The following is a 25934-nucleotide window of genomic DNA, read 5'->3' on the forward strand; positions in this document are numbered from 1 at the left end:
CCAGATACCTTAACTCCGCATGTAGCAAACCTGGGAAACCCAGTTGTACTCCACACAAACTCCGTAAGGCTACAGCGTAGAAGAAAGGTCACAGGTATATTTCCAGCGATGTTTATTTAAAGTCCACACAATAAAAAATCCAGCGACGTTTCGGTAGTACAACTTCCTTTTTCAAACATGCTTGAAAAAGGTAGTTGTACTACCGAAACGTCGCTGGATTTTTTATTGTGTGGACTTTAAATAAACATCTCTGGAAATATACCTGTGACCTTTCTTCTACGCTGTAGCCTTACAGAGTTTGTGCGGAATTTATATGTATGATAGGTTGTACTACATACAGTAGGTAAATGAATTAAGAAAAATTTGTCAAGTTCTGTTTACAAAAAAACCCCCAAAAACTGGTTACTATTAGTGTTGAGAGAACCTGTCAAAATGTTCTGGTTCGGTGTTATCAAAAATGGAACTCTTCATTTGATTCCTCATTGCTGCAGGAAGTCCTCATGTCTCTAGGGAGTCCTGGAAAACATGGATACAGCCTAAGGCTATGTTCACACAATGTAATATTTCAGTAAAGAACGGACGCTGATTGCAATGGAATCAGCTTCCTTTCTTAACTGCAGGGGCGGCATTGCATTGAGGTCAATGCAGTGCCGCCCGCTGTGTTCACACACCATTATGTTAATGCCCATTCTTTAGAACAGGCGTTAAAATAATGTATCTGCCTATTAACTGCCTAATAGCTGTTCACACAATGTAAAGTCAGCCGGCGGCCACACATTACATTAAGGTGAATGGTAAATTGATTTGTGCGCACACCCAACAGTGCCTGCAAGTCAAATGTAAAAATAGAACATTCCTGCAGCCAATACACAGGTATCAGATGCAGAAACATGCTCAATGCAGCCCAGCGGCCGTCTGTTGAAAAGCATCTGTTGCGATGCAACAGATGCTGTTCAACGTTGTGTGAACATAGCATTTGACTGTATCTCTGTTTTCCTTGCAGCCCTAGATTGGCATCCAACATCTGCAGCCACAGGAAATCAAACAAGTGTTCGGGTTTGTATAATAACACCAAACCAGAACATTTTGATAGATTTTTGTCAAATGATTTCTAGGCTTTTTATCCACAATTAATAATCACATTTTATTGCCCTTAGGTTCTAAACTTTGTCCTTACATTTGATACCTAAAAACATTGTTAAAAGCGTTTTCCACTTATAAAAATACATTTCTACCTATAGCCTCCAAGCTTTGATAAAATGAAACCTGATCTAAGATTAGTTACTATTGGAAAATTACACCGGAGCTAGGAAATTCCCAGCATTAGGGTATCAATCCTTATAAACAGTGTACAGTAATACCATTTTCTGTGTCTTCATTTATTCAAAAATACAAAATATTGAGGCCACAACCTCAGTTCTAGATTAACAGTGACAAAAAAAATCTTTCAGATAATCTTTACAGTGTCTGTCATTCTTTCAGCTCAGGTGCAACAACAGTAAGAGCAGAGGTTGCAGCCCAAGTATCTCATTGTGCTCTGACCAGTGACGGCACAGGATATGGGCAGGGCTCTATGACATACACAGATTCATGGGAACAGCTCAATATGCAGGAGAGCAACTTATTATGCAGCAGGCAGGTAGAGGCAGAGAATTATATTAAACAGGTCTAGGACACAGGTCCTAGGTCACACCTCTCTGACACTATCTGCTAATGAATAAGACACATGGAGAATTAATACATATATTACTGCTCACTGTTTATAGGGATTGACAATGTAGGTTATGTGTCCTGGTCAACACTAGGAAATTGTTTATATTTTACATTACAAATTTTCAGACAAAAATATTTTCTGCTTTTTAATTAATTCTAAATATTTACCAATGTGTTGTTTAAAGTAAGCTTAATTAAAGTAAAGAAATATGAACAATGGCTAATTAGGCAAAATAATTCAGTAGATTACTAGATGTCATGATCACTTTTATTTGTAATTCTGCACAGAAAATCCTGCACAAATTGGGAAAGGCTATGTTGCCATTGGCATACTAGATATTAATGATAATGCACCTCAGTTTGCAATGGAATACGAAACGAATGTTTGTGAAAATGCACCTCCAGGACAGGTAAGTCAGGAGATACACTAATCTAAACAACGTGTACAAACACACACACAGAAACTTTTGCAGAAGATGCTTTGTATTTATAACATTTTATATATCACAAATTTTAACAATCTTGGCATTTTATATATCAACTATATTGTAGTAATTAGAGTGTAATGCTGACCTGAAGCTAGATCAATTTATTCATTAGACTGTACCTTGCATTCAGGCAATTGTTATGTAATAACCAACCCCACAGAGGTAACACAGTAAACCCGTGGTCTTCAGCTGTCTGTGTTAACCAGCCTTAGCTGTTGTTAGATTAAATTTTTGCTTTGGATATAAAATAGCCGTTGGCCAAACTATAATTTGTATCCTGCAAGTATATAATATACTTACTTAGGAGGTCTAAACTTTATCCGAAATAATGTTATACTATTTTACTAAAGTACATAAGTTCTCCAAGTGTAGGAATATCATATCTGCATGAACAGTCTTACAAATAGAAATCAATCAAATGTAAAATATTTTAGATAAACAGTATACAGGTGGTATAAATGTTCAAAATAATCAGAGCACAGACATCCTAATCATAACCCCCATTATCAGATTGTCTGGAACTGCCAGTTTGTAGCACGTTTTACAGAGTAGGGGGCAGTGCAGCTGAACATAGAGAACTTGTAAAATGCAGGGAAGCTGCTGTAAATAGGGAAAGTGGTGTGGTTTGTGTGTGTGTGTGTGGGGGGGGGGTATGGGATAAGGAGAAGAGAGGACTTGCCACAGGAAGGGGAGGTGAGGAGAGTCAGAGCTGCTATAAGTGAGGAGGGCGTTAGTAGGGGTTAAAACTGCCAGATTGGTAGAGTGGTGGGGATTGGAACATTACTGCTGCATCATGGTGTTGGTTTACTACAGGTGTAGATTGCCAGGTGAGACCTGAGTACAAAAAGTTTGAGAAGTACTGCTATACACAGACCAATACTCCTCTCATACAATGAGTACATAATTGAAAGTACCAGTTCTACACAGGCACTTTGCAGAGTTATAACAGTACAGTTACATCCAGTGACTAGGGGGTTACATTTTCTCTGACTGGAATTGTCTAGTTTACCTTCTCCATCTGGCCAAGATCGCCATAATGCCCTAATGTCAGGTAGGGTACTGAAAAGACACGTAGACAAGTGCAGCCCTAGACTGGCACCTGCCCCAGCTGTCCCTACCTACTTGCCACAAACAGTACTAACATTTACTACAGACAACTGATTGACAAACCTTACACTGAAATGAGTACAACACAAAACAAAACAAACAAACAAACACAATGTGGAAAGGTCAGGAAACTAAGTCAGCAACAGCCGGGCAACAAAGGTACAAAATCAGAATTCAGAAAGCAAGGTCAGGGTAAATAATCCAAAAGGTCAGAACAACAACAATAATCAGTCAGGAGATGGGGGGTGTTGAAGCCCTGGCCTAGGTCAAATTAACAAAATGAACTTAAGCAGGCTGGCTGCCAAGGACGCCGTCGGCCCGCCCCCAGCAACCAGTCCTGCTGATAACTAAGGATGCCGTCTGCGTCTCCGGGTGCCACGTAAACCCGGAAGTGCAGAGCGGCTGCTAGGGATGCCGTCGGAGCGCCCCCATTCAATATAGTGAAAAATTACAGTAAAAATAACTGCTGCTCTTCACTCAGTAGCGGCTGTGAAATAATGACAGACATGAATTTGATGGCCACTACGGACAGTGGCTGTTATTTTATATATTGTTTGAGCCAGCTGTTGTTTCCATAGACTTTAATGGAAATCATTGAAAAATAAAAACAACAGCCTTTATTTTAAATTAAAATGGCCGTTATTTTACAGCATGTGAACATAAATATGTTCAATACCTGTGCCTTTACTACTTTACTAACTAGCTAAGGACCAGGTCTTTTTTTTAATATAATTTTACTAGATGCCTTTTTTAAGGCATTGTGTTATAGGTAAATTGAGTTATGTGTTAATAAATAAATTATTTTTATTTTTTTCCTCAAGGGAGCTGAATGGAAAATAAAGGCAAATGCAGCATATATGATGTTGCTTATATGTGTGTTTTACTTTTATTTACTCTATAGTACATCGGGAGGCAGACAAATAGGCTTTTTTTTTTTTTTTTTACAATTTTATGTGTGATACAGTGTTTTGGAGGCAAATACTGTACATTCAGAATCATTTTAACTTCAGTAGACACCCTAACATAATCAAAGGGTTTATTTTCTCAAATTAATTTTGCACACACTTTAAACAGTTAGTACAGGCCTTTGGTAAATTGATCTAATTTCATATTGTTAATATTTCTACATGCAAGGGCATGGGCACTTTATTTACCATATGGGAGGACCATTTTAGCTTTCATATCAGCTTTTCCAGTTGCATACTATGTTTTGAAGGGTTCGCTTATCGCTTATCGAAACTTAATGAATTTCATTAAAACAGCCAAAACTATAGTAACTACAGTACTTGGACTATTACAGAAGGGCATATTTGTTAAAGCTTGTTATTGTAACTGTGTCAAAAATTAGAAAATCACAATTAAAAAAAAAAAATGTCAATCATTCAATTTCCACCATTCCTTTACTCTTTGTCCCTATATCACTCTGTTATTCTCTCCCTGCTCTGCTCTAACTGCCTTCTGTGATCCTGCTTTCTCCTTCACACACAGCCGACTGGCCACCTCCGTTAACGAAGCACCTTATATAGAGGGTAAGGGGGCGGTACTGACTTCACAGAGGAGTCTGCAGTTGATTGGATGGGTGCTAGGTATTATGGTTAATCCCTTTCTCCTGCCCAGTGATGCTCAAGACTGCATGTGAGGCCACCATTTTTAAATATTTTTTTTTGTAGTCAGTATTTTGCAAGCAAAACCAGAAGTTGGTTGGAAACACAGAAATGCTATGTTTACACACTGTTGGAATAAAGTGGTTAGCCACCATTTAATGGCAAATAATTGTAATTATTTCAAAATGACGGCTGATGTTTTAAAATAATGGTAATTATTTGCCGTTAAATGACAGTTACAACAGTGTGTGAACATAGACTTTCTGTGTTTTCAATCAACTTCTGGTTTTGCTTGCAAAAATACTGTGTGGGAACATAGACATTGCCTTAGATTGCAAGCTTTCACAAATTCATATTTCCAAAAAATAGGCATCCTAACGCTTTCATCAAAAGGTTAAATATCATCATTTTCTATACATATTTTGCTATTTCTTTCATCCTTCATAATAATACCCAATATGTGTGCATTGTTTATTACATGCAGAAATAGGAAGAAACTTGTTTTACAAAACACCTTCTTTGTTTTTTTCAAGACTCATTTGAGTTTCCACAACATTTTACAATACTCTTGATAAATAGATTCCCAAATTATTAATCTAGGGGTATAATAATCCTTTTCTTGTTTATTTAAAAAAAAAAAAAAAAAAAAAAAAAAACAACAAGAAATTACAGGTTTATTGAAATTAAGATGCTCTGCGGCAGTTAAACAATAGGAGCATTACAAACAATATATACTCTTACCCCTTTCATTTATCACTAAAATAGGGAGAAAAAAATCATTTATTTTTAGCTGTGACAAAATTTTAATAATTGAGAACAGTATGACATTTCTATAAACATGTATGAATACAATGATGGGTAGAAGTGATGGGAGTCTTTAAGATGACCATGTATGCTGCTAACAAAACACCTTTCCAGGGGTTAACCCCATTGGGGAATGGGGATATCTATCTATCTATCTATCTATCTATCTATCTATCTATCTATCTATCTCTATTTTCCCTACACATTTCTTATTCTTTTAATGAATGAAAAAGAAGAGCAGTAAGAAGAAAAAAAGGCTTATGCTCCCAAGCTACCAAGAAACGTTGTTCATTAAGCTACAACTTTGGCCAAAAATTCAGGATTTAACTGGTCAGAAAGTAATAATTTTTTTTGGAGATTGGGACACACCCATGCCCAGATGGACAAAATAGGGCATAACATCAATAAAATTAATGACAATCTCAGGGGTGAACCAATCAGCAAGCAATAAGTAATGCTCCTAAAAAAGAAAATTTGAAAAACAGGTCTTACCAGGCATCCTGTGACTCTGCAAAAGACTACCTGGTCACTTGGTCTTAAATAATTTGCCACACTTAACAAGATGAGACAAATGACTGAGGGCCCTATAACAGGGATCAATAATAGGTTGATTCAGCAGATTATCGCTCTGTGTAACAAAGATAACGTTGAGCTGAAAAGACGATCATGGGCTGATCATTGTCTTTTAGCATGTTTAAAAATCATTGGTCACTTAATACATGAAATAGTGATGCATTACTGACAGCTCATGAGGAAAATAATAAAGTTTTACTTACATTTCCAGGCTTCCTTCAGTCCTATAGCCTTTACAGCATGTTTTCTGCTCCCCACAGCCACCTCTGATACTTCTGTACTGACACTGGCAGCGTGCCTGTCCCATTTCCATTAGTGATGATCTTAGCAGGCTGTCACCTAATAGACAGGGCCAGAAATGTCAGAGGCGGCGGGAGGGTGCAGGAAACGCAGGGAAAAGGCACCAGGACACTGCCAGTAAGTATAACTTTGAATATTTTCTATGTGACAGAAAGAGCTGCACGGATATTGCTAACATTGCTAACATTGCTGTGCAGCCCTTGCTACACAATTGTCGAGCCATGTAATAGGCTCAGGCTAGGTAAGTGAGTGTCCATCTAGCAGATTAGTGATCGTTTACACTGCTCATCGGGCTGTGTAATAAGGCCCCAAGACAAGGCATAATGAAGCTATAAGATACTGTAAAGTAATTTAGTCTGATCAGCAGTTTAAAACCCTAGATCCAATTAAGATATTGAGGTTGGATTGGCAGCCCCATGGTGTCTAAACAGTTGCCCCAACCTCCTTACAGGGGTACACCAGAGACTAAAAAACTCCCTCCCCCAATACATTGCTTTAAAAAAAGTTATATTACTTTGTAATATTGCTCTGGTAGTGGCTCTAGCACAGTAAGCAGCGATAGCAATCAGTGTTTGCTGTACAGAGGGTGCCACGCATAGCCATTGTGTCAGGCAGCCTCCAGCCTAAGTACTGAAATTAAGAACATATATACCATGCTCTGTATATCGCGGTGTGGTAGCACTAGATCAAAGCACGGGATCGGGAACTGCAGGTATTAGATATCTTGGCAGTTCCCAACACAAACGTTGGTGACAGCAGAGGGTACCATTTCGCATCTTGCTGCTGCCAGTCAATGTAATTATATACATAAATGAAAAACAATACATTTATTTTAATAAACTTATGTTAGAAATACTTATTTTAAAAGCCTTTATTGTTTATTGAAAATATTTTTTTCCCTCTGGAGTATCCATTTAAGATCACGGCAGTATACTCACTAAATTGGGAGGGGGGGGGGGAAGCAAAAATGATAGGATCAGAGAAAAAAAAAGTCTTAAAAATGATCAATAACATACTCCTATATCATTAACTGGTCCATTAGTTCTTTCATTGAATGCATTATGCAGTTTTCTGGTTTTCATATACAGTATCTGCCTCCCCCACTTCTACCACATTAAAATGACTCCACAATCACAATTCACCACACTCAAAAATTCACCACTAGTGATGAGCGAATACTGTTCGATCGAATAGATATTCTATCGAATAGTAAGGTATTCGTTATATGGAATATTATCAAATAGTTCGCCGAATATTCGTTAAATATTCAAGAAGCGTTCAAATCCCCCAGCTTCCGGTTTTTACCTCCAAGTGGTCGAATAGATGTTTTTCAATAATCGAATACTTGTTCCTATAGACTTTAATGGGATAGAATATTCGATTGAATATTCGAATAATTGGGAGATATTCGTACGAATATTGAATATTTCATTATTCGCTCATCACTATTCACCACTTGACTCCAAAAAGTAATTGTACTGTGTCAGAGAGCAGTAGCAGTCTCTTTACATTTTGGGCAATGTGTTACTTAAAGCGACTCTGTACCCACAATCTGACCCACCCCAAACCACTTGTACCTTCAGATAGCTGCTTTTAATCCAAGATCTGTCCTGGGGTCCGTTCGGCAGGTGATTCAGTTATTGTAAAAAACAACTTTTAAACTGGCAGCCCTGTGTCAAACAGCCGTGGCCTACAATATCTGTGCCCTAACTCTGTACCCCACCACCCCTCCATCCTTCCTCCCCACCTTTTCATCATTAGGAATTAGGAATTTTCTCCTGCCTGAACATTGCACAGGTGCCTTAACGATCTAGCCCATGTGCCGTGCTGACACAGGTGAGGAATAGGAGACAATCTGCCTGGAGCATTCCTAATGATAAGGAGGGCGGGGAGGAGGGACAGAGAGGTTGTGCCAGCCTAATGCAAACACAATCTAGGCCACGGCCATTGGGCACAGGGCTGCAAGTTTAAAAGTTGTTTTTTGGGACAATAACTGCATCGCCTGCCGAACGGACCCCAGAACAGATCTTGGATTAAAAGCAGCTATCTAAAAGTACAAACTAAAAGTTTTTTTTGTTTTTTTTTTTGGGGGGGGGGGTGGTCAGATTGTGGGTACAGAGTCGCTTTTAGTAACACATTGCTCAAAATTTAAAGAGACTGCTACTGATCTCTGACACAGTACAATCACCTTTTGGAGTCAAGTGGTGAATTACAATAAGACATATCTTTGTGAAGATCTTTTTAGGGCGCGTTCAAATGTACAGGATCCAAATCAGAACTTGGCGGTAAAGATCATCCGTCCGACCCGGTCCGACCACAAAATAGCTGGTCTCTTAAAGGGAACCTGTCACCCCCTGTGCCGGGGTGACAGGCTCCCGACCCCCGCTACAGCCCCCTATACTCACCTGATCCTGCCAGGTCCCACTTTTAGATCCGGTCGGGTCACGGAGATATCAGCCGCTGCAGCCCGACGCGCGCGCTGAGAGATGAGTCCAACGCTCATAGAGAATGACGGAGAGACTCATCTCTCAGCGGCTGCAGCGGCTGATATCTCCGTGACCAGATCCAGAAGCAGGACCCGGCGGGATCAGGTGAGTATAGGGGGCTGTAGCGGGGGTCGGGAGCCTGTCACCCCGGCACGGGGGGTGACAGGTTCCCTTTAAAAAGTGTGAACATAGCCTTAATCTGTTAATACCATTAGGGGGCATATTTGTATGCAACTGTGCATTGCTTCTAGTAGGGGTCTCTTAAAAGTGCCAGCGGGCAGCTGAGACTGTGAGAAAAGTGCTTTTAGGAACTCAGAAATATTGCTCCATAGTATAGAAATTGAGCACTATAGCTATAACAAATACATTTGTGAATTATATATCATCATATCATATATGCTGCAGATTTTCTAGACTGATTAACTGATAATCTGAGATAGGAATAAGTCCATGACACAAAAACTGTGAACGTTATAAACTACAAACATAAATAATATTCACTAGAGATGTGGAAATTTATGGTAATAACTAAAAAAAATGCTTTGTTATCTCTGAAATCCACTCATCAGTCTGCTCCCATTTAACTGACTCTCGCTCCATGTCGCTCCTCCCTGGATGCTGGGAAAAGCTGGACCTAGTCCTGAGAAACTGGGAGAAGATAAATGGAAGCAGTCAGTTGTTCAGATTTCAGAGATTTGCTTTGTTATAACTGAAAATTTGCTTTTCTCTTGCATTGACACATTAGACCATTTGCTATAAATTTGCTATAAATTAATTTCATTACTACTTTTGTTTATTATTATATGTCTAGAAAATCTGGGGAAAAATCTGTGTGATTAACCTTACATGTTTCTTCTTTGTACAGGTTATTCAAGAAATAAGTGCAGTGGATAAGGATGAACCGTCAAATGGCCATTGGTTTTACTTCAGTTTGCCGCCCGATGCAAGTAATATTAATTTCACATTACAAGACAATAAAGGTAACCCTAATGCTGCACCATCATAACAAATCATGTTGCACTACATTAATTTATTAGAAAGTAGCATAAAATGAAGTCTTGCTAAACATAAACAACATAGCAGCACTCGGATCTGTGGAACTACCTAAGCTTCCATAGAAATGCAACAAATCATTCAAACAGTGGAACGTTTCAACTTTGCCGAACTAAACAACATTTAGCAAACGTGTTACTTAACCCCTTAGTGACCGTCGATACGGCTTTTTACGGCGGTGACTAAGGGGCCTTATTCTGCTGCCATCAGCTTTTTATGGCGATGGCAGAGAATAAGATTGCGGGGCCGGGAAGGCCCCCACCCCATCCCCCCAGCTACCGGAGGTAGCTGAGGGGTTAGGGCAGTGTGTGGGGTCGGTCCCGGCTGCCCCCCATACCGACGATCACCGCTGTTAACGTTATAGCGGCGGCCGTCAGTAACGGCATTGCCGATGCCGCCGCTGCCTTTCATCTCCCCCTGCTGTGAATCCACAGCAGGGGGAGATGAAATAAGTGTCCCCTCAGACCCCAGATCAGCCCTCCCTAGTAGGGAAGTAACTAACCTCCCTCCCCTGGCGGCCATCATTTCCAAGATGGCCACCGTCATCGCTGTAAATAGACTGTTCACAGCGATGGAAAAGTGAAAATAAATCAAAGTCCCATGCTCTCCGCCACTGATCGCTTGTACCATGTGCTCCCGGCACTTTTTATCCCCTGTCACCATAAATGACTGTTGACAGTGGATAAAAAGTGTTAGTCTCCGTCCCCCCAAAGTGGCCCCCCACCTTCCCAGTCACACCGTCACCCCCATCCCCCAGTCACCCCCCCTTCCCCATATACTCACCTGATCCTAGGAGGTCCTTCCTCCTCGGTGTCCAGGCTGCTTCTGAAGTGCGAATGCGCTCCAGAAGCAGCCAACTCTGAAAATTTAAAGTGACAGAGACCAATTTGGTCTCTGTCACTGAACTATGGTTACTGTGATAGAAAATATCACAGTAATCATAGTAATATAGAGAAAATGAATGTGTAAAGTACAAAAAGTGACAAACATACAAAAAAAATAAAACACACACTTTTTATTATAGTAATAATTGCAGTTTACTCCCAAATTACCCCTAACTCCCCAGATTACCCGTAACAACCGCACGTTGCTTGCAACAACCGCACATTGCCCGTAACCACCGCACATTGCCCGTAACCACCGCACGTTGCCCGTAACCACCACACGTTGCCCGTGACCACTGCACAATGCCCGTAACCACCCCAAATTGCCAATGACCCCCTCCAGATTGCCCGTAACCACCCCAAATTACATGTACCCACCCCAGATTACCTATAAGCACTTCAGTTTATCAGTAACAATCCCAGATTGTCTGTAACCCTTCCAGGTTGCACATAACCCCCCAAGTTGCCCGTAATCCCACCAGATTACATGTAACCCCCCCAGATTGCACGTAACCAACGCACGTTGCCTCTGACCATGCCACGTCGCCTCTGACCACCGCACGTCGCCTCTGACCACGCCACGTCTGTAAGCACTGCAGGTTGCCCGTAACCACCCCACGTTGCCCGTAACCAACCCAGATTGTCTGTAAGCACTGCAGGTTGCCCGTAACCACCCAAGATTGTCTGTAAGCACTGCAGGTTGCCCGTAACCACCCCACGTTGCCCGTAACCACCCCACGTTGCCTGTAACCACCCCAGGTTGCCATAACCACAGTAGATTGCCCGTGACCACCCGATGTTGTCCGTATCCACCCCGGATTACCTGTAACTACCCCAGGTTGCCGTAAACACAGCAGGTTGCCCGTGACCACCCCATGTTGTCCGTAACCACCCCAAATTACCTGTAACCACCTCAGGTTGCCCATAACCACCCCAGACTGTCCGTAACCACCCCAGATTACCTGCAATCTCATTTTTTTTATTTTATTTTAGTAACTGCGCTATTCTAATGACTATTACTATCTGCGGTTTTGCGCCAGTAAATTGGCGCTCCTTCCCTTCTGAGCCCTGCTGTGTGCCCATACAGTGCTTTATGCCCACATATGAGGTACTGTTGTACTCAGGAGAACCTGTGTTACAGATTTTGGAGTAAGTTTTCTCTGCTGTTCCTTGTGAAATTGATAAATTTCAAATTAAACCAACATATTATTGGAAAAATGTGAGTTTTTTTTAATTTTCACTGGCCAATTTTTAATACTTTCCTCTAATACCTGTGGGGACAAAATGGTCACCACACCCCAAGATGAATTCTTTGAGGGGTGCATTTTCCAAAATGGGGTGACTTTTGGGGGGAATCTATTCTGCTGACACTACAGGGGCACTGCAAATGCACCTGGTGCTCAGAAACTTCTTCAGAAAAAATCTGCACTGAAAATGCTAATTGGCACTCCTTCCCTTCTGAGCCCGGCTGTGTGCCCATTCAAAATGAATTCCTTGAGGGGTGCACTTTCCAAAATGGGGTGACTTATGGCGAGATTTTACTCTGCTGGCACTACAGGGGCGCTGCAAACGCACCTGGCGCTCGGAAACTTCTTCAGCAAAATCTGCATTGAAAAAGCTAATTGGCGCTCCTTCCATTCTGAGCCCTCATACAGTGGTTTATGCCAACATATGAAGTAGCGTTTTACTCAGGAGAACCTGCGTTACAGATTTTGGGGTACGTTTTCTCTCCTATTCCTCGTGAAATTGAGAAAATTCAAACTAAAAACATATTATTGGAAAAATTCGAGTTTTTCATTTTTACTGGCCAATTTTGAATACTTTCCTCTAATACCTGTGGGGTCAAAATAGTCACCACACCCCAAGATGAATTCTTTAAGGGGTGCACTTTCCAAAATGGGGTGAATTTGGGGGGAATCTATTCTGCTGACACTACAGGGGCACTGCAAACGCACCTGGTGCTCAGAAACTTCTTCAGAAAAATCTGCACTGAAAATGCTAATTGGCGCTCCTTCCCTTCTGAGCCCGGCTGTGTGCCCATACAGTGGTTTATGCCTACATATGGGGTAATATTCTACTCAAGAGAAATTGCGTTACAGATTTTGCAGTGAAATTTCTTTCCTGTTCCTCGTGAAATTGAGAAACTTCAAACTAAAGGAACATATTATTGAAAAAATTAGAGTTTTTAATTTTTACTGTCTACTTTTGAATACTTTCCTCTAATACCTGTGGGGTCAAAATGCTCACCACACCCCAAAATGAATTCTCTGAGGGGTTTACTTTCCAAAATGGAGTGACTTATTGGGAGATTTTACTCTGCTGGCACTACAGGGGCACTGCAAACGCACCTGGCGCTCGGAAACTTCTTCATCTGCATTGAAAAAGCTAATTGGCGCTCCTTTCCTCCTGAGCCCGGCTGTGTGCCCATACAGTGGTTTATGCCCACATATGAGGTACCTTTTCACTCATGAGAACCTGCGTTACAAATTTTGGGGTACGTTTTCTCTTGTTCCTCATAAAATTGAGAAATTTCAAACTAAAAGAACATAACATTGGAAAATTTGAGTTTTTCATTTTTTACTAATTTTGAACACTTTGCTCTAATACCTGTGGGGTCAAAATGCTCACAACACCCCAAAATGAATTCTTTGAGGGGTGCACTTTCCAAAATGGGGTGACTTATGGCGAGGTTTTACTCTGCTGGCACTACAGGGGTGCTGCAAATGCACCTGGTGCTCGGAAACTTCTTCAGCAAAATCTGCATTGAAAAAGCTAATTGGCGCTCCTTCCCTTCTGAGCACTCCTGTGTGCCTATACAGTGGTTTATGCCCACATATTGGGTACCGTTGTACTCAGGAGAACCTGCGTTACAAATTTTGTACTTTTGTACTTTTTTTCTCTTGTTCCTCGTGAAATTGAGAAATTTCAAACTCAATGAACATATTATTGGAAGAATTTGAGTTTTTCATTTTTACTGTCTTCTTTTGAATACTTTCCTGTAATACCTGTGGGGTCAAAATGGTCACCACACAATAAGATGAATTCTTTGAGGGTTGTACTTTCCAAAATGGGGTGACTTATGTTTTTCTCTCTGCTGACACTACAGGGGCATTGCAAACGCACCTGGCGCTCAGAAACTTCTTCAGCAAAATCTGCATTGGGAAAGCTAATTCTGAGCCCGGCTGTGTGCCCATACAGTGGTTAACGCCCACATATGGGGTACTGTTGTACTCAAGAGAACCTGCTTTACAAATTTTGGGGTGGTTTTTCTCTCATGTTCCTTTTGAAAATGAGAAACTTTAATCTAAATGTATATATTTTTGGAATATTTTAATTTTCCATTTTTTACTGCCTAATTGTGAATACTTTTCTCCAGCCCCTGTAGGGTCAAAATGCTCACTATACGCTAGATTAATTCTTTAAGATGTGTAGTTTCCAAAATGGGGTCACTTATGGGGGTTTTCAGGATACCAGACTTTTAAACTCCAGACTCCATTTAAAAAAAGAACTGGTCCCTAAAAAAAATCAGTTTTGGAAACTTTCACGAAAATGTGATAATTTGCTGATAAATTTTTAAGCCCTGTAACACCCTAAAAAAGTAAAATATGTTTACCAAATTATGCCAGAATAAAGAAGACATATTGGTAACGTGACTTAGTAACTAATTTTTGTGCTACGACGTTCTTTTTTTAGAAGCAAAGAATTTCAAAGTTCATAAAATGCAATTTTTTTTATGTTTTATGATATTTTGATGTTTTTCACAAAAAACACACAAAGTAGTGACCAAATTTTGCCACTAACATAAAGTGCCATATGTGACGAAAAAACATTCTCAGAATCGCTAGCATACGTTAAAGCATCACTGAGCTATAAGAGCATAAAGTGAGACAGGTCAGATTTTTAAAAATTAGCCTGGTCATTAAAGCCCAAACTAGCTGCAGCTCGAAGGGGTTGAATACTGCAAATGAGCGAACCTGTCAAAAGTTTGGTTTCGCACAAGCCCCAATGATAGGCATTTGAATTTTAATCCCGCTGCCTGGAGAAGGTGGATGCAGCCCATGAAATATACAGCCATAGGCCAGGTTCACACTATGTAAGACACTGACCGTTCTGTGAAAGAACAGTGTCAAAAAACAGCCAGTGTCGGGATTCCATTACAATCTATGTAATCGTCAATTTCATTAAATAGCATCCATGGTTGCAAAACTGCAACTACGGTCGCTGTTTAATTAAATTATACGCTGTGTGAATGTTGCCATAGGCTGTTCCCAAAAGCAACGTTGCAGATCCTGCAGACTTCAACTGAGTTAAATGATTTATTGAGATTTTTTTTAAGCTGTACCTGGAAAGGCCCCAATCTGCCAGTAACATTTTGATTAACCATCCCAGGCATGTCCAGTCCTAGGGGTCTGTTGACATTTAGTATTAAATCAACTTTTATTCTGGTGGCACGGTGTGGCAGGGTGTCAATGAGATCGGGCCAAGAGCATCTTTGCCCTAGGCCTGCAGCGCGCCTCTCTCTTTGCTCTTTTTTTACATGCTCCTGGGCTGGATGAAGGTGGGGAGAGAGGTGCTGCAGGCCTAGGGCACCAGTGCTCTAGGCCCCGTCTCCACCACCCAAATAAAAGTTGTTTTAACACTGAATACCGGCCTCAAGAGACAGGCGGACCCGTGAACGGACATGCCTAGGAAATGTCATCAAAACATCATACTGATTGTTTAGGTACCCACAGTTTGGGGGAGATGCTCAGGGCGTACAGATTCACTTTAACGTTTTACTTTTAAGGTTTACATCTTTGAAAGAACACTGCAAAAAAGGCTATGTTACTCTCTAATATATTAAATGATTGACACTATGATGTAGGGCAGACTGGATGGACCCAGTAGTCCTTTTCTGCCGACAATCTTCAATGTTTCTATATAAACCCAGCTGACACCAATATAGTCAGTGGGATCTGCTGAATGTCATTGGTGTCTATCATGTGACAAAGGCACCACTAATAAGTGGAAATATGACAACAAATGTAAAAAGAGATCTAGCATACCACAACAGATGAACAGTTATAACAAAGAAACAGCTGAATAGAAATTGCACTGCAAAAAAAAAAAAAAAATTAAAATACAGAATCAAATAGCATTGCTTATATATGAAACAAACAAAAATCCTAAATCCCCCCCTTAGAGTTTCTCCAGACCTATGCATAACAAAGAAAACTATTGCACCTGCTGTATTTATCCCCTGTATGCTCCTGTGCCTGTGTCATTGTTCAACACAAGGCAGCATGGTATAAATGCACGATATGCTGAAGCCAGTACTATTAGTGATAATACTGTATTAGTAACTCATATATCTTGGGTTGATAGTTTTATGATACATAAATACGGCTTTTAAGAATAATAAAGACCTATCAGGATAGGCCATCAATATCTGATCAGTGGAGTCCAACAAAACACAGCAATCACTGAGCTCAGGGAGATCAGTAAAAAAAATCCAATGAAGTACTCACTCAAGAGTCTTCAGTGATACATTGCCCCCTATAAATGAAAATATGCAAAATAAAGGGGTCAGTAGAACCTCAGTTTCAAGTATCAAAACACAGGAATAGCCAGATATCCCTCCAAGGTAGGAAAACCTGTTGTTAGGGAATGCCTCCCAGGGGGGAGATCAGTGGGGTCCAACACCAGGCATCCCTGCTGATTAGCTGTATGCCACAACACCTCTATTTAATGAACCATACCAGAAGCAGATTACTTCATACATGTAGCTCAATAACCCAACATTGTCACTACATGATATATGGTTTTGGTTTATTTGTATATGTGGACACCCAGGTATGGCAAATAACTGATTGGCATGGGTGCCGGTTGTTGAAACCTTGTATTTTAATCCTTACAACCTTGTTTTTAAATATAAATAGTTGTGTTACTTATGTTAGGTTACTTATTATGGAATTAATCTTTCTACTGATTATAGCTAGTATTGAGCAAGCACGAAAGTGCTCATTACTCGTGTCAAGAATTTTTCAATGCTCGAGTACTCAACGCCAATAGCAAACCCCATTGAAATCAATGGGAGACTCTAACATTTAACCAGGTAGCCTCTACTCAAAAGAGTGTAGGTTAACATATTACTTTTTTCATTTTAATTTTTGTATGTTTCATCCAATGAAAGGATAAAATACAATAATTAGAATAAGAAGATGTAATAGGTTTCTGCAAGATACATGCTTGCTCAACGCTAATTATAGCACATTTGTTTTACACATAGCTCCTTTACAGACATTTGAGTTTAATGATACAGACTGAGGCTATGTTCACACAACATATTTTTTCGGATTTATACGGCCGTTGTTGGAATTTGCAGCAACAGCCGTAAAAATGCGAAAAAATATGTTCGCCGGGTGTCTATGGGATCCCGGCTGGAGCGTATACACATAGTATGCGTTCCGGCTGGGACCCCTAGCGGCGCCGCAAATAACTGACATGTCAGTTTTCTGCGGCCACTATTCAGTGAATAGCGGCCGTAGGAAACCCTGTCAGTGCACACTATGAAGCGAGCGGCTCCAGGAAAGATCATCCGGCCAGTACTACAGTATCGGCCGGGATGTTCTTTGCAGAGACCAACCGCTCCATCACGGAACGGCCAGTCTCTTACGCCTTGTGAACATGCCTGAAACCAGAAACAAAATATAAATAATGTCCATTGTTATTGTTATAACACCCGTTATTTGTTTTTAATTGATGGCCATGCCTTAAAAACAGCAGTTATTTTGACGCTGTGCTAACATAGCCCAAATCTGCTGTATCTATTATGTATATATATTACTGTTTGCACAGAAATACAGCTTTGTTATTCAGTACTGCCATACTATATGTTACTACACTGAATTATACTAAGCATTTTGTATTGCTTAACAATACGAAAATATTATCATCCTTGTAGAATACTTAGATAATCATTTCTCCAACAAATCCTTAAGGAAATACTATCAACCATGCAGTGTATCAATTTATCTTTAAAATAGAAATCGGCAAACTCCGACCCTTCATCTGTTGATGAAATATGAGTCATCTAAACCAGCCAGTAGGCAAATGATTTTTAAACCATTTCAGTGTAATCACTATGAACTGAAGTAATTCATATGTGATGGCAACTTTTAAATAATTCCTTCATGATTTGCTTTGTGAGTTCCTTGAATAAATTCACAATACAACCCTGCATGTATTAAAAACTAATGTAGCAATAAATTACAAATTTGTATTTACGAAACGAATGATACTTTCAATAAGATGTTAAATAATATTAGTAGCATTCAGTTTTCAAGACCTAGGTCTGCAAGCCTATGCCCTTATATTACCCTATCAATACGTTCTCATTTTAAATAATATTGATTCCTTCCAAGCCAAATTTTGGTGCATATGATCCTTTGTCCTGATTAAATTCAGACATTAGCAGATGTTTAGCAGTGTCGATTTAACATGAGTTCCTAGAATAGGTCCTGTTATATACATTTAACAGACCCATAGACCCCCATTACCTGAAAGGTTGCCATTTTAGTATCAATTTACGTCATAGGATAGGGTGCTGCTTAAAGGGAACCTGTCGCCAAGTCCCGCTCCTGGAGCTGGTCCCGGGATGGAGATATCCTTGTCGGCTCGCACGCTGCATAGATGAGTCCGATGTCCATAGAGAATGAAGGGAGCCGTCATTCTCTATGGGCGTCGAACTCATCTTTGCAGCGGGCATGCCATGCTTCCGACTGGGATATCTCCACCCTGGGACCGGCTCCAGGGGAAAGACTTGCTGAGAAGGAGTAAGTATCCGACACTCCACCGGGGGGGTCGGGTGGCCTTCACCACTGCACGGGGGGGTGACAGGTTCCCTTTAATGAAATAGAGCATCCTTCGAAATTATTTTAGTGAGCTAGTTTGAGGGAAAAAAAACTGGAATACCTCACAGTGGGACATTAAAGGACACTATGTATGACTGAAGTGGTATAGGTATATATTAGAAGTATAAATCATGAAGTCCCCTGACTCATATCTCATGGAACATTTCCAAAGTACCCTTTTAGCATGCACAAATTCAACAATGTCTAGGAAGCTCCCTCTACGACATTTCTATGTCAATATCAGTGAGACATTGGGGTAATTTATTAACAGCTTTGCACTACTTGTGTAGTATACAAAGTCGTTCATGTAAGCAGACAACATGTTTCTCCCCAAATTATTGGCATTATTCACCACAGGTCAGGATTACCCAGAAGGGTGGGGCCAACCTCATTTTAAACCTTCTTTTTTTTACCTCATTCTAGCCTAGTTTGCCTAGTTTTTCACACAACGTTTTTTCAGCTCTGTTTGAGTCTAAAATAACGGACATCACTTAGCTGTCTGGTCTCAACTTAGTGCAATGACGGCTGTTGGTACATTATTCTAGTTTGGGCTTACTAATTGGCCTTTGGGTGTGGCCTTATTTAAAAGTCCATTGAATTTAATAGTAAAAAAAGAGAAAGAACAGTGAAAAAAAGAAAAATTGAGTGTGAACTACAAATAAAGTATTTGATGTCCGTGCAGATAACATACTTTATTCAATACATTGTGTACATTGGACGTTCATCTTTCCCTTGACTGCAATGCATTGCACTGCAGTCAGTTAAATCATGGCAATAACTGATGGTATTTTAAATTTTTAATTTTCTCTTTTTTTGGCATTGTGTGAACATTGCCATAATGTGGTTTTATACATTACATTTGTGATGCCTTTTCATTGATTTTGATTACTACATTTACTGCTTAGTACAAAGTATACTGTACCATTTTTAGGTATTCAAGGTCAGCTGCATATATTATTTCATATTCCTTTTCACATGTAGATGTGTAATTTTTTTTTTATTCATTACATTTGCTTTTTGCATAAAGGCTTTTTTCACTAGAAATGTGCATTTTTTTTTATTTCACCTCATACTATCCTAGTTTGGTATGGTGAGGTTATACATTTTCTTTTATAATGCATACATTGATTTTTCTTATAAAATTTTGTTTACACTTTGATGCCCTAGAACAGGAATGGGGAACCTTCGGCCCTCCAGCTGTTAAAAAACTACAATTCCCATCATACAAGGACAGCTAAAGCTTCGTTTTGGCTGTCCATGCGTGATGGGAATTGTAGTTTTGCAACAGCTGGAGGGCCAAAGGTTCCCGAGCCCTGCCATAGAAGCACATGGAGTCTCCTTTACAAGTGCCTAACATTTGTTTTGTATTTTAAATTACTATATACCAAGTGAATAGTGAATATGCATACTCCTGCTACATAGAAGCCATCACTAAGGACTTAAAAACACACAAATTGCTTTGACCTATATCCATGTTTGTTCCAGCTTTTAGATTAACAAAATAAAAGCTGTATTTCTTTTTTTCTATCGCATTTAGATGTTGTAGACATCTGTGTACATGTATATACCCTGGTTTCTTACTATATGTCCTTCATTACATTGCTGATAACCAGAGTCATAGTTCTAGAAAATCTTCTCCATGGCAGCCTGAAGCTACGAGTGTTCACGAGTCTGAAAAGAATCAAGAAATGTACCATATTATGTGAGATCTCCTATAGGCAAAATTGCTGCTGTGAATTTACATTAAATAAAGTGTAGGTTATTGGTATAATCTATTGATTTTTACAAATAAAAGCAAATTCTAAGAAAATATTTTACAAGTAAAATTTAGAGTTGAGCGTTAATTGGCGTCCATTGTAATAATGACTTATGCTGTCTTGTATTGACAAAGAGGAATGTTCATTAAAATGACATCCAAGGACAAGTTTTCGGTCCATTTCTATGGAAGTCACTTCTAGACACAAAATAGCTGTGACAGCCTAAAATTATTTAATCAAAAGTACAATCTTTTTCTCTTAGTGTTCTGCTGCTTTTCTAACCTCTCCAATGCAGTATTTTTTATTTATTTTTTTTCGTTACAAACAGCAGTCCGCTCGGCTATATAATAAAGAAATGTCATGGTAACTGTTTTCTGTGCAACCACAGATCAACTGTAGTATATTACATCTTCAAGGACAATATTTTGAAAAAAGTCATCACTCTTTCCTTCTTGTCAGTACAATTTATTTTTTCTTTTCTCCAGCTCAAAATAATATTTGTGTGCTCGAGGTTCTCTTTATTATAAAAGACACATAAATATTTTTTCTTTGAGGCTTTCCTTGCAATGATATTGTAAGTTCTCGTTTTTTATTGCGCATATACATATGTAACATACAAGGTTGTTTACCAACTGGAAGAATCCATTCTTGTGTTTCATTACTTTTTGTACACAATTTCCAGAGATATCCAGATTAGACTTGTTGTTTTCAAGACATTGAGTACATATTTCTTTTTATGTACTGTAGACTGTTTAATTCTGGCAATGCCAAAGGGTGATGCATCGCTGACAAAAAGTGAGAAATCAAAAGTAATGCTAAATTGCCTGTCCCTCTTCACTCTCACTTGATGGAAAATCTTCATTGTGACATTTGCTTGACTTTGTATTGTTCCTGTTTTAACAGGGAGAGGGAAGGAAAGAAGGATATATAGATATATAGAATGATACTTCATAAGGACAAGTCTGCCTTTCTCAAATATATGCTTGAGGCTAAGTTCACACAATGTATATTTTCTATTAATCACGGCCATAGTTGCAAATTGCAACAACGGGCGTGATTAATACAAAAGATACATTGCATAGAAGTCAAAGGGAATCATGGCCAGAGTGAATACACATAGTATACACTCCGGATGAGATTTCAAGTGGCTGCACGAAAAACTGGCATGTCAGTTTTTTCCGTCCGCTATTCATTGAATAGCGGCTTCACAGACCTGTCAGTTCACACAATGGAAAGTGCGGCTTCAGTGAAAGTGCAGTGGTGAATTGGGATGCAGGCACACGGAAGCGCCCACATTCCAATTGAACATAAATGAAGTTCATCTGGCTTGTACTGCAGTACTGGCTGGGATGATTTTCACTGACACCGGCCGTTCTGTGACACAGAACGGCCGGTGTCATACGCTGTGTGAACTCGGCCTGATAAGGAAGGCAGACTTGTCCGCCAGAATGTTCACTATATGATGGAGAAAATATGAAGCATCATAACTATTACCTGGTTGTCTGACTATATCTGACTACATTTGATATTTTTGGGTCTGGACTTAAACCCTAAGGATATCTTCATGCTATGTATAATAACATCCGCTGCTTGACACAACCCTTGTTGACAATGGCCGCTGTTTTACATATTCATCCAGTCAATACTGCATTATCGGCCAGATGAACATTATTTTAAAATCATTGCAATCCAGCTACTGTTTGGGTGTGACTGAGAATCAATTAAGCATTGATTCTCAGTCACACTACAATGGCAAGACAGCCACACTGTGTGTTAACTGTCAATTATTTATGTTTTGAAACAACGGCCGGAAATTATTGACAGGTCAATTATTTCCACGGCTGTATTGAACATCAGCAATTGTTCGATACACAGTGTAAACAATGGCGGTTGTTTTTATTGATTTTAATTCTGTTCATATCTCTTATGACAAGAACGGCTGTTGTTTATTTCAGCAAAAATGGAAGTTCTTGTCATAAAAATGCATAGTGTGAATATACAGATGTAGCCAGGGTTAACATTATCCCTGACACAACAGGGATGTATATTAAGTAAATTAGAAGGTCGAGTTAAACGCGTCATTGTTATCAAATTAACACAGGCTACATCTGCAGCCTAGCAAATTAACTGCAGAAATGAGGGCCTTTAGTGCTGGTTCCTTGTTGTTCTTTCATGATTGATAGAAAGATAGGTAGATAGATAGGTAGATAGATAGATAGATAGATAGATAGATAGACATGCTTGATAACGGCCTTGTGAGAAGGCAGAAACGTTGCATCCTCTCTGTTATTTTTTGCCACATGCAATAAATACCAACTTTTTTCACCTAACGCTGGTGTGCTGCGGAACTTCGTTTTGTAGATAGATAGATAGATAGGAAATCTTTTGCTTTCCTTCATTTTTTCCACAATTGTACATAACATGTTTTTCCACATATGCTAAATCGCCTCTCTGTTCACTATGTACGGTCCTTAAAGGGTTTTTTTGGGCCCCAGAAGATGGCTGAAGCCTTCTGCTTCACAACACTTCCTGACGTTCTACATCTTAGAAGTATTTCTAATGTTGGCATGTGAAGACCAATAGCTGCACAGTGTCAGTGTCAAAGTTGCGGTTACACTGTGCAGCTGTGGTTTTACCAGCAAACAATAATCGTGACTTAGATTCTCTATGTGACAGAAAAAGAAGGGGGGGGGGGGGTCAACACCAGGGAGCAAATAGCTTTAGCCATCTTCGGCTCTCCGTAAAGCCCCTTAAACTCTCTATGAGATTTCCTGAGAATAGGGAATAACTTTTATTACTGGAACAATGAAATAACCCTAATAATAATAATAATAATAATAATAATAATAATAATAATAATAATAATAATAACAAAATAAGAAAATATGTATAGAAATAATAAATTTGTGAGATAAGAATTAGAATTATTTGCTCTTTACATTGAATTTAGTTATCACAGACATTTGTTCGCTCTAGTAATTCCTGCTACATATGTATGGTAATTTTCAAAAACAAGGTTTTGGCTCATAACCCAAGAGCCTCAGTGCATTAATGTAACATAAGTGTGAAGACCTTCCTTTTGGAGCCAATTATTTTAGCATTATTGATGAATTGCATAAACCTTGTACTGTACGCAAAGAGTATGCTAATATAATATATCTCACTACAGATAATACAGCTTCAATCATGACAAGGAGGAATGGTTTTCGGAGGCAAGAACAGTCTGTGTTTTATTTACCAATTGTTATACTGGACAGTGGATCTCCATCACTTAGTAGCACCAATACTCTTACTATTAGGGTTTGTGATTGCGATGCAGATGGAATTGCTCAGACCTGCAATGCTGAGGCCTACACTTTACCTGCAGGACTAAGTACAGGAGCGCTAATTGCAATATTAGCCTGTGTACTGACACTATTAGGTAAGTCTCAGATTTGTTTATTGTTCTTATTCAAAAAAATTGTAACCTGGTTTGATAATAATAAATTATATACCAGTTATAGATTAACAACTGGGACCTGTCACCTGAAAGATTCATTATTTTCTGCCTAAAATTTAGCATAAGTGTACTCTATGCACTAACTTTATCACAGTGGCTATGGCTATATAAAAGGAGTTATGACAAGTGATTGAGAGATTATTTTTTTCTTTGATATGCTGAGGGGGATAACCAAAAACTGTCTAATCTGTGGATAGTTTAACCTTAGACTAAACAGTCTAGGTTAACTAGATTTGTGGTTGAAAACTGGACCCTCTACTCCAAGAGTGCATCATCCATTAGTTGACTTCATTTTTAATGTATTCTCATCCATGTTTTCCATTTGTTAAAAATTTAAAATGTACAGGAAATTTGAAAAATTTCAAATCCTTTGAACTCCTCTGCTTCTAAAATGCATGCCACAGGGCATACTGGTGTGGATTCAACTTGATTCAATGGTTTCCTATGGCTTTAGTGCTGAACTGGGGAGCGGAGTTTAAAAAAAAACACATCAAAAGTGCTTCACCATTAAAGGGCCACTTTCTTCAAGAGACAGCATGACTCTTGTCTTCAGTTCAGGTGGGCTTTTGCAACTTAGTTCCATTGACGTAAATGAATCTTGATGGTAAATCACACCTGAACTAAAGAAAAGAGGTCATGTTTTTTCTAATGCTAGATAACCTCTTTAACTCCCACAGATTTTCCCACAGGGCATCCCCAGGTTTCTACCCCTATAATATTCCTTGTTGGGAGTAACTGACATGTGGATAGACATGGTAACAAGGCAGAAGATAAAAATCATAGTTAGACAGGCAGAGATCAGTGTAGACAGAAATTTAGTAACATGGTATTAGGGCAAAATGTAAAGCAGGCAGCATACAGAAAATTTCAGTGGGGCATTATCTGGGGTAAAGCTGTTTTGTCAGGGGTCAGGAATTGTCACGCTGCGGAAAATTTATCAAACTTTAATGCATTTTATTTGGATTGGACTGTGGATGATAGAAGAGATATCTAATTTGACTTTTAACTAACAAAGCAGATTTGTATATTTAAAATTCCATATAAGTGAGGCCACTTAAAGCAAATATGTACCATCAGGTACATCACTTTGGGTGTTTTACATGAATGAATCGGTGCCACTGTGGGTATGGCGGTGACACAGTCCTTTTTTTAACTCCCTCCCGGTTCCTCTGTACGGCATTGGTCTATTTCTAAGCACAGGCCTTGCATGAAGCAGTGTGACAAAACCGTTGATTATAATGGAGCCATGTCACAAAGGGGAGGAGAGATCGTCACACTGAGGGCCGGCGGCCATTCCCCAGTGCTTCATGCTGGGCCGGTACTGGGGAACCAGGCGGTAATCGTGATGGCACTTGTTTAAAAAATGTTCTACTTCTGACTGGAAAACCCCATGGAAGTTAGCACTTTTTACAGATGTGCATGAAATTTGTGGTGTATTGTGTGTTAAAAACAGCGTTGCAGTCAGCTTTTGGCAGCAAGACAAAACTGCATACAGCTGCTTTAGCTTGCTGTGTAGAGCAGGGGGAAAAACACAGTGCTCCCGCCATAAAACATCACTGTATGAGGTTTTTTCAAAACAAACCATTTGAGGTTTCTATTCATGCTGGTCCTAATTTTTTTTACAGTTTGGATAAAATCAGAGTTTACTAGATTCAGTTCTCTCAACTCTGTTCTTTATGGGATCTATAATCAGACAAAAGTAGGTTGTCGTTCAATTATACCACCAGGTAGACACAAAGGATGTCATAGAGTATGTTTTTACTAACTCTTGGAA

At 39.4% G+C, this 25934-nt stretch overlaps 1 protein-coding gene across 2 annotated transcripts in view; it reads left to right on the plus strand.

The window, feature by feature from the left end:
* Positions 1–25934, plus strand: part of LOC138784522 (cadherin-7) — a 153926-nt gene that overhangs the window by 123065 nt on the left and 4927 nt on the right. For both annotated transcript variants that reach the window (XM_069960116.1, XM_069960117.1), the window contains 3 exons: positions 2002–2123; positions 9941–10055; positions 23831–24082. In XM_069960116.1, coding sequence (XP_069816217.1) covers positions 2002–2123; positions 9941–10055; positions 23831–24082 — 489 coding nt within the window. The remainder of the gene's footprint in view (positions 1–2001; positions 2124–9940; positions 10056–23830; positions 24083–25934) is intronic.

This window comes from Dendropsophus ebraccatus, chromosome 2 (genome assembly GCF_027789765.1).
Source record: "Dendropsophus ebraccatus isolate aDenEbr1 chromosome 2, aDenEbr1.pat, whole genome shotgun sequence".
NCBI lineage: Eukaryota > Metazoa > Chordata > Amphibia > Anura > Hylidae > Dendropsophus > Dendropsophus ebraccatus.